General features: G+C 39.4%; 1 protein-coding gene across 3 annotated transcripts in view; it reads right to left on the bottom strand.

Annotated features, from left to right (window-relative positions):
• Nucleotides 1-15,687, bottom strand: part of GLA1 (Folylpolyglutamate synthetase family protein) — a 488,793-nt gene extending 473,106 nt beyond the window's left edge. For 2 of the 3 annotated variants that reach the window (XM_089436895.1, XM_089436893.1), the window contains exon 1: nucleotides 15,159-15,687. In XM_089436895.1, the coding sequence (XP_089293021.1) occupies nucleotides 15,159-15,491 (333 nt within the window). In that variant the 5' untranslated portion in view covers nucleotides 15,492-15,687. The remainder of the gene's footprint in view (nucleotides 1-15,158) is intronic. The other variant, XM_089436892.1, reaches the window with a different exon arrangement.
• Nucleotides 15,688-15,947: the final 260 nt, after the last annotated feature.

Raw genomic sequence — 15,947 nt, 5'->3', positions numbered from 1 at the left:
TATTATTGTCGGTTATTTTTCTTTATCGGGTGAGCCAGTTTGGCACCCAGTTGTACTCAAGGATATACTGCATAATAAATAAACCCTCAGAATTGTTGTGCCAGTTTTCCCAAGGTGGGTTTTTTTCGGAGATGAGTTGACCAAAAATAACGGTGTCACTTGTGTGTTCGCTATTTCTTTTAGTTGTTGATCTATAGATGGTTGAGATTGTATTGTGTTTATTTCGATGTTTATATGTTTAAATAACTTGTTGGTAATTAACAAGTAGGAGAAATAAACCAGAAGAATACAGATAAAATTTCTAACAGTTAGACTTAGAAATTTCAACACTAGGCTCTGCATCACCCCTTGCTGATCGATTTGCTTCTGGAACTTCGAATTTCTGCCTTCCTGGTCTCACACCCCGACTCCTGGCTCTAGAAATCGACCCTCCATCAAATTTTGAATCTTCCCTCAGGCTTTGCGTTACCTCAACGCGGCTCTCCGCTGCCTCTTCTAGATGTCTCTCTGCCTCCTCTACAAAGTATCCACGAATCAGAAAACTCTCCAACCAGAAAACTCTCCTTGCCCCTCACTACAAGAAATCACCTCAATCACTTCTCTAGCAACTGCTGCACTGCTCTCTTCAGAAATCAATCTCTTGATCTCTCACTCGATGTATTTTCCAAATGCCCATCAAGCCTCTTCTTATAATCTTCTCGTTGATTAACCAACGACCCAGATTAGATTCTAATCAATGGCTCAGATCATTTTGGCTTGATCCTCGTCTTCTTCTAGAAGTTTTGCCCTCAGTTTAATTAATACCCTTTGATTATTTTAATTTCCTAAGTTTAGACTTAGGCATCCATTAAAAATATTTAATTATTTTAATAAAACTTTCTCCAGGTGGAATTTCCCAAAACAATTTCTGGGTATTCTGGAATACATGTGTCCTAGCCTCCCTGCAAATTTTGAGGCTTATAGCACATTCAATGCTACCATAAATCAACATGGATAAGTTGATCCTATCTTCTTACAACCAAGCTTATGCTTGGAGGTGAATTTTAGAGATGCACTTCTAAACTAGGATGAAGATGCAAGATATGGGTGATTGATTCAATGAGATTATATAAATGTGTTAACTACTTCAACAAGATTAGATTACTTGAAATCAAAGATGCTTATTCAACACAAGATGACAAGAGCAATTAAATGAAGCACTTCGAGAACAATTGAATGACTATATCAATGAAGCAAGATAAACAATTCCAATGAAACAAAATTAGCAATTCCAATTATCCAAGGTGCTTATTAGATTCTTCTTGTAAGCTAATCTTTAGAGCACAATAATGAAAGCAGTGTATTCTTATGTTATTTAGCAATTAGAGGCAATATCTTCTCATTACCAATTAGATACAAGAGAGAGATGCAATTTCTCTTAAGCACAATTAATAACAAACACAAGGAAATATGAGATTGCTAACGGTGATTCTTTTAGTACAACCAATGCAATTACCAAAAATTAGATGCCTAGAATGCAAAGAGATATAATGGCAATGCAAGGATGCAAATGCAAGGGTTAGTATGATATGCTATGCAAATGCAACTCTAATGTTAATGCAATGCTTTGCAATGATGCAAGAAGAAAAGCAAGGAATGCAAAGGAAGATTGTTATCAAGGCACCAATGTAACTTAAGATATTCAAGAGTTCCTCTTGCACAATATCACTATTATAGATCAGCCCACAAATTGCACAATATCAGTCCCAATATTCACTTAAACACGATCACTATTCCAATGGCAAAACTTTAAACAATCATGGAACAACTTTTAGGATCTTGAGACTGTTCATATTAGATTTAGGACCTTTTATAAATGATTATGTGCCACCACAGATGTCACTTATACCACTATTGTTAACACTTCAGATCTGATGTAAACTTTAATATACCACTATTGTTAACACTTCAGATCTGATGTAAACTTTAATATACCACTATTGTTAACACTTCAGATCTGATGTAAACTTTAATAGTGAAAAGAGAGGGATGGGGATAGGAGATGCAAACCCTTAGGCCTAGTGGCCTATGCCAAGTTGGGGACACTCAAGAGAGAAGTCACTCCTCCAATGCCTGCACTCACAAAGGGTTAGCTTGAAACACAAGGAGCAGACATTTTGGATCACTACAACCACAAATTGTTAGCCCAAACACATATGCAAATAATGGATCAGATTTGTAAAGAACTAGCTAACAAGACTAAGGCTTAGAGCTTTGATGTCTTGGCCTTGTAACTCTTCAAGAAGGATCTACAACACCAATGGATCAACCTCAAAACAATTATGTATGATGGATCTAGCCCTCCAAGGGCTGCGGCTAGGCCTAAGAAGCCCAATGAGGCTTGCAGTCTAGTGAAAAAGAGGCTCTAGGCCTCACAGGTAGGGCTAGATGGCCTTAAATGATGGCACAAACAAATTTTGAGCCCTTAAAACCCTTCTTCACTGGATGATAATCCTGCAAAACCAAGATTAGCCCACAAATTGACAAAAATACAATGAGAAACCACTGTAAACCCTTGCCAAAATTCACCTTAGGCCTGCAAAACAAATTGTGAGCTCTTGAAATCACTTGCAAAGATGAATTTAAGCCCTTTTAGGGTTGTGGCTAAGGCTCCAAGGTCAAATTAGGCTTGCGGCTAGGTTTATAGGCCTAACTAAGGTTGCAGCTAGGGTAAATTGACCCTTTTGGGGCTGCGACCAAGGCCTAGAGGCCTCAAAACCCTTGCATCCACCTCCTGCAAGCAAATTTTGACAGTTTCAAGCCCAAATATGACCTCAACAAAACCACTTGCAAAATCACACCAGAAGATAAATACTCAAGAAAAACCCAGTTGTAGTAGCAAGCAAGCCCTCTAGGGCTAGCGGCTTCCTCTTGGAGGCTAGGCATTGCAATTCGAGCACTTGGGTCTTGTAGATCAGGCCCTAAAAGGCCTAAATAAACCTCCCTTGGCTGAATGCACCTCCTTTCTTAGCTAGATAGCTCCTAGCCTCCTCCTTAGGTGAAGATAGGTCCAAACCCTAATCGTTTAGGCTAGGTGAGGGTCTCAAAGTTCTTGTTCAAATTTGTCGTTGAATCCTTGAGCTAATGCACCTGCAAGTCAAATAAATAGAGCCAAGCCACAAGATCTAGAAAACTCTAAAATGGGAAACCCCAAAATATTATTTACAAATAAGAAAAAATAATATACAAGGGTTAAAAATAGTTTACAAAATCACTTACAAATTATTTACACTATTCACAATTTAAATCAAGCTCTAGTTAGTAAATAAATCCTTTAAACCCAAATAGATTTTGAAAATAAGTTTTAGAAATAATTTGTAATTTGAAGAACAAACCCCAAACTTTGCACAAGAAATCGTTAGATAACCTTGAGGTCCAAACAAAATGCAATCATCTTAAAATCCATGTACTTGGGTCATATCCAAGGGCTGAATATCTGAAGATCTCTACACATAAGATATATTATTAGTTCCAAAGGGGCTCGATTCACACAAAAAGTCTAGAGATCTAGAGATTCCTGCTCGATCTATTAGGTTCAATGTGCTAACTCTAACCCAATACCTAAAGCAAGATATTTGTGCTAATAGGTAATCCAACCACTGGCTATGGAATAATAATCTTCAATTAAAACAATTAGAGCATTAAAATAAATTCAACACATAACATGAATCATCAAGCAAGAATGCAACTTGAATTGAAACCCCAAAGACTTTTTGTTAATGCAAAAATTCCAGCAGAGCTTAGCTCAATACAAGATTTTCAATCCAAATGAAGTTACAATGAGGAGCATGAGAGCTTCCTTATATAGAAAAATGAGAGGCAAAAAACTCTCCAAGAGGAAATAGTGGCTAGTTGCATCGATCCATGGCTTGATCATTGCAAAAAAAAATTGATCCCTTGATTTATTGGCACAAATCTCTAAAATGATCTTCCTTATTCACTGTGTTGGAGGGTCAAACCTTGACTTCTGAACCACTGGAGGACCTTAAAAAATAGAATTATCATTACTTGTGCAAAATTCTTAACTTCCTAGTCCAAAAATTTCGATTTGTTGGGAGATAATCTTCTCTGGCCCAACAAATTTCTGGACTGGGTCCTTTTGCTTTGGAAATGAGGCATTTATCTTTGACTTGAATTTTTCCCTTTTGAAAATAGCCTCAAATCATTTTTTGATAAATTTTCCACTTTGAGGGTAATTAATTTTCCCTTAATTTTATTTTTGCCAGAAATTAAAATTAATTGACTCGAGAAGGGATTAAATATTTTTCCATCCTCTAAGTGCATCTAAGAAAATATTTTGGTAATGGTGTTCTAATTATTAGGAACCATTCACCAAAATATTCCTAGATAACACTTTTACATCAAGATATTACAAATTCAAACCTCAAGGGGAAACAAACATAGACACTGACTCTTAGGACTTCAACCAAATTCTGCAACAAGACACATGATCTAGTATGAGAAAAACACAAACTTGATAACACTAGGACTCACCTAAGACCTTGCCAATGAGCTCCACCCTAGCTTTGGGTATATCTGGGAGAAAAACTTTGCCAATTATCAGTGTTTACAAACACAGATAATTTGATGAGGTTAAAAAACTCCCTACAGTGAAACCCTTTGAGAAGAATCATAGGCTTACCTAGGTGTTGTTACATGGCTTAATATTCACATTTTTAAATTACAAAAGCAAAAATTGAGATTACAATGATCAAATTGACATAAAAAAGTTGTTCCACTGTTGTATACTCTACTTCTTGGATTGTTGACATGTACATGGTCAACAGGATGCAATGAATTTGGACACTTTAAGAGGGATTGTCCAAACAAGAAGAACAACAAGAGAAAGGAAAGGAGTGAGACTCATGTAACCGAGGCAATGGGAGAACCTGAGAAGAAGGCAAAGAAGGAAGAAGTGAAGGATCTTTACTACTAAAGAAGGTTCACTAATTGTCAGGTTCTTTATGAAGACTAATCTTTCTTTTAGGATAGTATGTTTTGCATGGCATCATAGAAAGAAGCATATGATAGTAGCATGTCTAGAATTTACATGGTTAAGTTGCTTTGTAGAGATCATCTAGATAGATGGATAGATAGACCATTTTTGCATAATGTTCATCCATGTATTGTCTAACATTATGTTAGAAGTTGTCATCTTGCTTAGTTGAATCATCATGATTCAGGAAAGACCATCATTTTGGAAGGTCTTTGGGAAAATCATCATGACAAGGTTAGTAGGCATCCCATGTAATGTTGGTAAAGGGATGAAGGAATGCAATGGATTTGGATGCAAGCTCTTTATGAGATATATAAATAGCTAGATGATCAGATGAAAGCATAGGAATACATATTGGATATAAAACTTTGGATAAGATTTGTATGTGTAGAATCTTATGAAAAGAGAGTTGGTCAGAAAATGTGCTTAGGTATATGGACATATGATACTTTTGGCTTACTTGAGGATGTGTAAAGAATTTAAGACTTTCTCTAGAATATATATAAATGATTAATATCCAGTAGATTGTCCAAAAGAAAAATTGTAACTTGGTAAACAAGTTCGATCCTTGGGCACTCTGATGCATGAAGGAAGTTTCAAGTGGAGATGGTTGATGAGGATGTTGATGGAACGAAAAGGTCATCATGATGAGGTAAGTCTGATTTCCATTAATGGTTATCTAGTTAACATATTATTTTGCTAGCTGGAAGATGTTGCAAGAATATGTGATGGCAATTGAGGCAAGTTCAATTGTATGGATGAAGGATATTGAGGAAAGCTCGATATCTAGTACTTGGCAACTGTGAAGTCAAGATATGGACATCTTGGGATTAAAAGGTAACAGTGCGAGAAGATAACCTAAAGGTCAAAGCAAGATCACTTTCAATAAGAATCTATGATCAACTTGAAGTTTGAGAATGCTCAATGTAATGCCTTCATGTCAAAGAAGAAAGTGAGGAGCAAGAAGATTGGCCTGGAACATGTCACAAGATTGAAGAGAGAAGGTGGCTCCATGATACCTCGAAAGAAGAAAGCTCGATCACGCAAAGGAAAGAGGGAGTCGAGCAGCTATGAGGAACTGATAGTTGATCCTCTTATGAAGACAATTTGTAAAGCTTGTGATGATGACTTCCCAAATAGAAAGGAAGTCTAGATCTCCTTTGATTTTGAGAGGGAGAAAAGGAGTCTCCTTGTATAGAGCAAGGTTCTATTCTCAAGACTAAAGGAGAATAGTGATGTCGTCTCGGTTTGAGAGGAAGTGATGTTGGACATCACATGTGCATTCTCCTCTTCAAGTGATGAAGAGAGAATGGCGGAGGATTGGATAAGCATCTGTGGTTTCCTTGAGGATATAGCATCCAAGAAAGGAAAGGGACTGACACTCTTTGAGGATGTGACAGGTATCCAAGAGAAAGAGTGGTCGAAAGGGACTGATATTCTTTGAGGACTCAGGATTGGAGATCCAAGATAAGAATAGTCCTAAAAGGACATACCTTGTAGACATCCGGATGGGGTATGTACCTTGTAGAGGTAGTGTGGTATCACACGTAAAACCTCCCAACATAATGCTCTTGATTAAAGAAGAGCTTGTCTAGTTAGGCCTCAGAGACAATGTTGGTCATGATGATGATGCTTACAGTATGGCTTGTCAATCTGACTCTTCTGGAGAACTCTTCAGTTTGAGATATGATGTTGTACCGATTGTGCAATTATGAATACCTCCCTAGTTAAGATGGAGCGTTGAGAAATGTAACTAGTTTCAGACTTCATAATTGTTATACTCATTTCAATATTATCCTATGTAACAAACAATAAAAGAAAATAAAAAGTTATTATTATTAAAGCATGGGTTTCATGTTGATTATTGATGGCCTTCTAGGTAAAAACATGTTCTTCGTGCTTTTAGGGTTGTTAGGTCTTAAGATTTATTGTCATGAGTCAAAGGAGTCAACATCATGTTTATGAGATCCTTTCGGGAAAAATGTATTTGTAAAAACAATTATTTTTTGAGTCTAGAATGTCTTAGAAGCTCCAAAGTACAAGTCGGCCTAAAGGAGGGGATTTGACCCCTCAAGAAGGCTATATAAAAGAGCAGTTCGACCTCATTTGGGACTCACTCACTCCACAAGTTCGATCTATTAAGAAAAGAGTTTGATTTATATTTGGGAAGCTGGAAGAAGGAAAGCGAAATTCTAAGAGAAGAAAGAAAGACGAAATATCTTGGTTTTGGGCTCTATCTCTTTCACAAATGCGAAGTTCTAGGGTTTCTGTGCTACAAAAGGGGGCCAAAGTTGCAGGTCCGAATTGCAAGAGGACGAAGTGCAGAATCTTGTAGTTGGAAGGGAGGAAACCCTATATTGAACCCACTGACCTTGGAAGAGCAATCTTGCTCTAGGTAGGTCTCAGAAGGAGGTTGGATTAGGGTTCCCAAAGAAGCTACAAAAACCGAAGTTGCAAAATCGAGTTGCAAGACGAGTTGTAGTATTGAAGCTGGCAAGTCGAAGTTGCAGTGTGTAACAGTTTGGTGCAGAATCAAGGAAGGACTTGAGGAAGGGTTGACTTGGTACTGGGAGAAGGACTGGTCTAGGGTTTGGGTCTTTGTATCTCATTTGAAGTGGATACTAAGAAGAGAAGAGTTTTCGGGTTTTCCCTTTTGAGGGGTTTTGCCCTGGATGAGAGACTGATATATGTGTCCTCTATTGTTGTTGTTTATGTTATTGATATTTGTTTGATGAAAGATCTAACTAAAAGAACACAAGAAAGCTAATAAGTTCAAAAGCAAATATTAAGGTTAAGGAAAATAAGATTAATAGTTGTCGCTGTCCATTTTTTCAACAGAGCGTAGTTTGGTGAAGTCCGTAAGAGCATGCATCTTAGTGGGGCAAGAGTGCTACTGGAGGGCAGATCTATGAGCCTAATATCAATCATCCTTGGAGCAGCAAGAGCGATTGATAGAGGCAGATTGATCAGCTGAAGATGCAAGCATTCTAAAGTTGCAGAAGTACTTGTGAGCAGCAAAAGAGGTGGCAAAGGACCAGCCAAAGGTGTTCAAGGTAAGTGGACTAAAAGAGTTGTGGAAGCACTACATCAGCAATTAAGTCAACTGTATCTTGTTCAGGGTAGATTGGTTGTCATAAGTTGTTGACTCCAAGCCCTAGTTGTTCGTCTATCAAGGCTAATTGTAAGGGCCATGATCCCTGTATGAGAGCCCTATGTTTGTTGTATTAAAGTTTGTAATATAACACGTTTTGAGTTAAAAATTGTCTTGTGTATTACATTGATTCACTGTTGTACATTTTCCACTGTGCAAAGTTCTTGTGTTGTGGCATTTTACTGTGTTTGTGATTGTGTCTTAGACATAAACCTAATTCTGAAGTGTCAAGGAAAAATCAACATGGTATCAGAGATACTTTGAAGGGACATTAAATCAAAGTGTGCACAGCATGCAGCTCAAGAGGGAGTTGGGTGCAATATTATTGAATCACTAATAGCAATGGCGAAGTTGGTTGTTGGTCTGTGATATGAGGATAGGTTAGATGGGTTAGCCAACTATAGTCCTTGGAAGGAAAGGATCAAGCTAGTCTTGATGGTAAACAAGATCTAGGAGTTTGTCGACAAGGAAATCAAGAAACCGACTGACCCTAAGGAGTTGGAAGTGTATGAGGAGTTGGATACAAAGGTGAAGTTGATCATCCTAGATGGTGTCAACGATCACTTGATACCTAATCTGTCTAGGAAGAACACAGCCCATGAGATGTGGAAAGCTATTTAGATCTATTTGTAAATAAGAATGAGAACCAGATGTTGGTATTGAGAGTTAAGTTGAAGAACACCAAGACGTCTGATGGTGAAGGTGTGGCTTTGTATCTGACGAGACTTTCTCAAATTCAAGATCTTGCTGCCATCAGTGAAGATGCTCTAGATTCTGAGCTAGTGAGGACAACTTTGAAAGGATTTACCAAGGAATGGAAGTCGTTCATCAAAGCGATTGTTGCTTGAGAAGTTGCCAGATTAGAACAGGTTATGGGATGATTTCATCCGGGCGGAACTGTGGGACGAGAACCTTATTAAGAAGAAGAAGACTTTTGATGATAACGTGGCTCTTGCAGGGAGGATGAAGGGCAAGGCAAAGAAGGACTTGAGCAAGTTGAAGTGTTATACCTGTGGCGAATATTGTCATTATTTGAGCAAGTGTCCGCGAAAGAAGAAGGGGAAGGAGATAGTTGGTGCTGCTACACCTTCTGAGTTGGATGACCTCTTAAGAAGGTTGGAGGACAAGGAATTTGCTCTAGTTTCTCATTTCTTCAAGGGTACCATTGATGCGATTGCATGGTACGTGGGAAGTGGAGTGTCAAAGCATATGACAAGTTTGCGTGACGCTTTTGAGACTCTATCTAAATGGGACTCAAAGTTGCACATGGTGGTTGGCAACAAGAGTCAGAAAGTTGTCAAAGGAAAAGATGTTGTGCCATTCAGGATGGAGTCAGGTAGGTTGTTGAGAGTTCAAGATGTATTGTGGGTACCGAAGCTTAGATACATTGTGTTGTTTGTCTCAGTGATCAAGACGAAGGGGTTTGAGGTGATTTTCTAGGATGGGAAAGAGAGACTCAAGCCCAGAGGCTCTAACTCTGCTAGCGTTATCATTGGATTTAGGGAGCATGGTTTATAATGGCTGATGGGCAAGCCTATAGATCATGAGAAGAAGCAGATTCCTAAGACTCAGAGGGAGTTGAGTTCGAGCAGAAGTATGCAGGTTCAGAGGGAGAATCTGCAGCCCAAAAAGAGCACATGGTCAGTAGGGACCAAGGGGACTTCTACTGACAAGAAGGAACCGTGGGATGGCAAGAAGGCCTATCAGGAAAGGAAGAAGCGGGAAGCTTCTGAAGGTAGAGGCACTACCCAGAAGAGTGGTTCATTCTATAGGGTATGCTGCAGTGGAGATTGGGCTAGTGTCACCAACGATGACAAGATACTTCTGAGTGGTGTAAGTACCTCCCTCGCTAAGAGGGAGTGTTGATTTGTGTAGCTTGGGAGGTACTCCCTGTTGATTTGGGGTAGCATAGGATGTGCTCTAAGCCTCAAATTTTGCAAGGAGGCTTGAGCACATGTATTCCAAAGAACCAAAAAAGCGTTTTGGGAAATTCCACCCATAAGTGATTTTATTAAAATAATTAATATTTTTAATGGGGTTCCTAAGTCTAAACTTAGGAAAATTAAAATATTAATGGGTATTAATCTAATCAGAGGTGAAACTTCTAGAAAAAACTACGGATCAAGCCAAAACGATCTGAGCCTTTGATTATGACTTAATCTAGGTCATTGGTTGCCCAAAGGGTTTATATAAGAAGGGGCTTGAGGATCATTTGGAAAACACACCAGGCAGATACTCAGTTGCCCAAGTGAAATTAATTTTCTCACTGGCCGAAGTTTGGCAAGAGAAAATCGATTCAAAGGGAGAGTTGCAGGTGGAGGAGAGACAGAGAGGGTTTAGCTTCAGTCAGGGAGACAAGGACGAAGGCGCAGAGTAGTAGAAGGGACAGTGCTAGGCAAATTGACGTTGGGAGAGGCAGCGGTGACTTGAGTGACACAGGCATTGCGCAAGCTAGTCCAGAGACCAAAGAAAGTGATGTCGGGCAAGCCAAAGAGACGCAGAGGGTGGAGGAACCTCTCTCTCGGGTTAGATACTTGTTCAGGAACGTCTGTAATGTTTTCTCATAAAGCATTGTTCTATACTCTTGAGTGTAATTTGTACATGATGATTTTTGCTGAAGAATAATAAAACCCTCATCTGCTGCATTGGTTTTCCCACATTGGGTTTTTCCGGGGACAATTGTCCAAAAATAACTGTCATTGTGTTTGTATATGTGCCAGCATTTTACTTACATTTACTTTCTACAATGTTTTAATTGTGAAGGCTGCAGTAGAATATGTTTCGATATTTGCCGTAAGAATACAGTAGATAACTTATTTCTGAAGTAATAAGTAGAAGAAATCAAATTAATCACTGCAGTAGGATTTCTATTTTAGAAATTTTCACACTCCCACAACCCCTGGGGTACTGGGTTTGTGAGGAGTTGACCCACAAAAATGGTTTGTGGGCAATGTACCCAAGTAGTGGGTTTTGTACCCAAAGTTGTGGGCGCAAAACCAAGTGGAGAAAATGACCGTTAATTCACGAATGCATGAGGGGCACCCACCCTTGATGAGCTAAGGGGCACCTAGGGCATCATGATGTGGCAATAGACAAATGAGATGGAATTTATTTCTTATGATAGTTGGGGTTTTGTCAATGAACTCAAGTCGGCTTGGGTTAAGTGATGCCCCTTGAGGGCTAAAGGTCACCCTCATAGAACACTATAAGGAGGAGTGAGTTCAAGCTCATTTGATCACCCATCCAAGTGAAACATCATCTCAAGAAAGCAAGTGAAGGAGCCTCATGAAGTCGCAGCAAGAGAGGAAGGTCTTTCTCTGAGTTTGCTAGCACTTGAGGAGGTCTCCTTCTATCCAAAAGCAAACGAGTTCTCCTAGGGTTTTGCTGGACTGTGGAAGGAAGGCCACAGGTCTATTTTGGGCATGAATAGGGTGGTTTAAAGGCCTGGTTTACCTTGCTAAGAGAGGGTCGCAATATGGTTCGTTTTTCTATCTAAAGGAGGCGGGGCCAAGAGGCCTAAAGCTCTATATCAAATAGCAAAAAGAGAGCCATAGGCCTATTGTGCAAGATAAGAGGCCTAAAGGCCTAAGATGAATGTGGCTAGGAGGGTCGAGTACCCTCAGAGCATAGCACAGCAAGGAGTGGCATGTGTGGCCTAGATTTGATGCTACAGGTCTAAAAGGAAGAAGTTGAAGTTTGTTCAGGGTTGCAAGCATTTTGGACAGGGAGGTCAAGGACTTTAGGTCTGTGGAAGGGCTGCTAGAAAGGGTTGGAGCTAAGGAGATATGTTTCTAAGTGGAGGTTTGTTCAATAGGTTGATCGGACAGCGTGTAAAGGAGCCCTAAGCAGTGTAATTTGTGGAGACAAATTACAGTTGTGCGGGTTGCTTGTGTAAGCCCTAGTTCTGTCATCTTTAACGAAGCAAGGAGATAGTGTGAGGGTTATTTTGTTGTGCCCTAAGGATTGATCTTGGAGCATTCAAGGAGTCAGTCAAGAGGGTTGTGTATGAAGCCCTAAGTTCAGCATTATGTAGCAGCTAGAAGGTTGATAAGTGGGCAGACTTAGAGACCCTAAGAGTAGAGATAGTGAAGCAACCTTGTCTCTTCTAGAGGGCGTTTGGTGAAGTCCCTAAGAGCAGGCATCTTGGTGGGCAAGAGAGTTGCTAGAGGGCAGATCGTTGAGCCTAAGACCAGTCATCCTTGGAGCAACGAGACAGATTGATAGAGGCAGGTTGATCAGCTAAAGGTGTAAGCATTCTGAAGTTGCAGGAGTACTTGTGAGCAGCGAAAGAGGTGGCAAAGGACCTCCTAAAGGTGTACAAGGTACATGGACCGAAAGGGTTGTGGAAGCGCTACATCAGCAATTAAGTCAAGTGTATCTTGTTCAGGGTAGATTGGTTGTCACAAGTTGTTGACTCCAAGCCCTAGTTGTTCTTGTATCAGGGCTAATTGTAAGGGCCATGATCCCTGGTATAGAAGCCCTATGTTTGTTGTATTAAAGTTTGTAATATAACAAGTTTTGGGTTATAAATTATCTTGTGTACTACATTGATTCACTGTCGTACATTTTCCATTGTGTTTGTGTTGTGGCATTTTAGAGTGTTTGTGATCGTGTCTTGGACATAAACCTGATTTTGAAGTGCTAATGAAAAATCAACAGAATCCTCACAAAGATAATAGTTAGGTTTTATGCTAGGGCACCAAAATATCCTTACTCCTTTGGAAGATTTAGCCAATCTATCATACTCATAGACTCCATCAACCCAAGGACTAGGCACTGACCTTGTCAATTTGGTGACCAAACACAATTTTATCCATAAACTTGAATTTCGCTCTCTCTCTCTCTCTCTCTCTCTCTAAATTCAGCACTCTTAAGGATAAGCGACCAAGTTAGGGCTTGGTGCAAATTGGCCTGGAAGGGGCAATTGAGTTTGTGGAAGGATTCAACACTGAGGGAAGAATAGGTTGGCTCAAAATCAACCTCTCTCGGTGGCTAATCTTTCCATTTGAAGTCTTAGCTCTCTTGCCCTAGGTAGCTTTGCTCTAGGAAAACCCTAGTTTTGCAAAGCATCAACTTGAGGACTTTTTTTGAAGGTTTCTTATGCCATTGGCTTGCTAATATTCATTGTGTGGAAACCTTTTCTTGGCGTAATGACATTAGGACATCCCATATGGCTTGTTATTTCTCAAGCCCTAGGTCAAGTGTGCCCTAATTTGGCCCTCCTAGAGGGTGTGAATTGCCTTACTCTCCTTGGTTGAGCCTTGTACTTAAGAAGAGCTATCCTCTATTAGCCTCTAATCTCACCTTATCCCCTAAACCTAGAATATCTCTCATAGGTCTTGTAGGTGTTAGCCTCTATATAACAGGAAGTCTCCCATTGGTGAAAGTCCATAAAGAGCAGACATTAATGGTTGTGGTGACAGTGGACCACATCTCATTGTTGTCACTTTGTCTAGTGCTTGCCTTGTAGGGTCCCCTCCTACAAGACCTGCTAGATTTTGAGGCAACACACCCAATTGGTTCACGGTCTCTAAATCATTTTCCTTTTTCCATCAATATATTGCTGCAAGCAGCCACATTGGCTAGAGTTGTGGACTATTTTCATTTTTGTGGATTTTAACCACATAGTACATTGGTGTTTATCTTTGATGTGTTTGTGTGAGAGGATTCTTTAAGGTGTTCGACCTATATAGATAAACATATTTATTATTATACACCCAATGTCTATCTTCTTTGTGTGCTGTTCAATAGCAATGCTGATTTCTACAATATTCAGCTCATTAAAGACTAGCCTAGAAAAGACTACGTGGAAGAAACAACTTTACTCGCATGAGGACAGATAGAAATAGTCAACGCCTAAGACAGAAAATAGGCTAAATCCCCTATCTCTTGCGTACATAGCTTTGCCACCACCACCCTTCTTCGGGATTGGCATGTAAAGGAACAAACATCACCATCCTCGCAATCTCACAAGTTTATTATAATGCATACTTTTTGAGATAGCACTACTGCAATTCCATTAGACTCTTGTGTAATATTCTGCACAGACGCAGCTGCGTTTTATTGAGCATTGTAAAACGAGTTGGGCATGTTTGGTGTAACACTATTTCCATGATCTGGTTGTTTATGTTAAATGCTAGGTTCTATTATCTATAATATTGTGTTCTATGTTGTCTATCTTGCGCATGTTGTTCTGTTGATTAAAGCTGTGCTTCACTCTCATTACAGTATTGAATTTTCTGATCTAACTTCTATTCTTATTCTTGTGCTTCAATATGCTGAACATTGTTGTCGACCTACACATCCATAACCTTGGTAATTCTCCGTAAATCCTCGGTCGTCTCCCGAGCTTTGCCTAGGCACTTGAATCAGTAGGTATTTAAGAAGGTCTTACCACTTTCTACAATAGTTATATGCAGGGAAATCCCACCAATTTTGGTGATTGGAGAAATGGATCGAGAGCGGGAGACAAGGGAACGAGAAAGGGACTTAGCTTGGGAGGGGGATGCGTTTCCTTCATTTATCAAGCAGCCGTGGCCGGACCAGGTTTGCTCGTTTTTCCAAGCTGCAAGGTTAATAAGCAAGGCAGCTTCCAGTGAGTTCACCAAAGGACCCCGTCAACACTCTTTGGAAAACCAACTCAATTAACACGCTGATTTGCACCGTGATCTACATTTAAAAATTTCAGGTCAGGAAAGGGAGCAGAACAATAAAAGGATCATATGGTCACGCTTTGGCAACACAAGTGAACTTTGAAACACCGATATATGCCTCCTGTCAAACCTACCTTGTCTACAGAACTTTTTTCTTGGTATCAAATTGATTGGTTGGATTAACACGGATGTTTCAGGCATTTTGAACCAGAGTCTGAGCATTGAAAGTGTTTTGATTAAACCACTTGAAAACCCCAATGAAATAGCGGCAATTACAGTTTAACAAAGATGCAAAGCTTTTAGGACCGGAGAGAAGTACCGGATAGTGTGAAAGGGGATCCCCCAGAAGTTGAATCAACCTCTCCATCCTATGCAAATCAAATCCTTCTTTTGTATCCGTACCAGCCCCTTTCGGCACCCCTTCTTTCTCATAGTTTTTTAGAGAATCCAAAAAATCCAATAGTTCCTGCAATTTGGGATCTTCCATTCCAAATCCTGTCTTTACAACAAAGTGCCTCGGACTAACTTTTCTATTAGCAGCAACCAGCAGATCGCTGTACTTTTGTCTGAGATTGTACACTGAATTCCACCCAAATAAAAAGTGTTGTGAGGTCTTTTGGAGAACTGGGGTCACCAGTTTGGGTACAGGCATTGATGAGTACAGTGTCTAATAGGATTGATGATTACAGTGTCTAATAGGATTGATGATTACAGTGTCGAATAGCATCTAAATGGAAGTTGGGATTTGCCAAAAACTCATCGATCCCACTACACTAGGTCCATAATGCCTGAAATTTGACTTTCACCATCTATGAAAATCCACGCCAATCGCAGCACATCTTTATTTTAAAAACAAAACAAGACCATACAAAATTATAAGTAAAAAATAAAAATAAATGAAGGAAATGCTTAAAATATATTATATAACAGGTTGTCGTTTTTATATAAGGGGTTGTCGTTTACCGATGTCACAATTTTGCATGGAAAATTATTTTTGGACATAATCTAATTATTTTTTTTCAAAAAATTCAACCATGTGATTGTCTAAATCATTTTTTTTAGGTGGGAATAAATTCAATGCCATCAGAAACCCACAGCTCACTCAAAA

This window comes from Pinus tabuliformis, chromosome 5_2, assembly GCF_031772625.1.
Source record: "Pinus tabuliformis cultivar Carrire ecotype Pingquan chromosome 5_2, CPIR1, whole genome shotgun sequence".
Taxonomy (NCBI): domain Eukaryota; kingdom Viridiplantae; phylum Streptophyta; class Pinopsida; order Pinales; family Pinaceae; genus Pinus; species Pinus tabuliformis.
The sequence above is the reverse complement of the archived record's forward strand: the minus strand, read 5'-3'. Positions and strand labels throughout refer to the sequence as shown.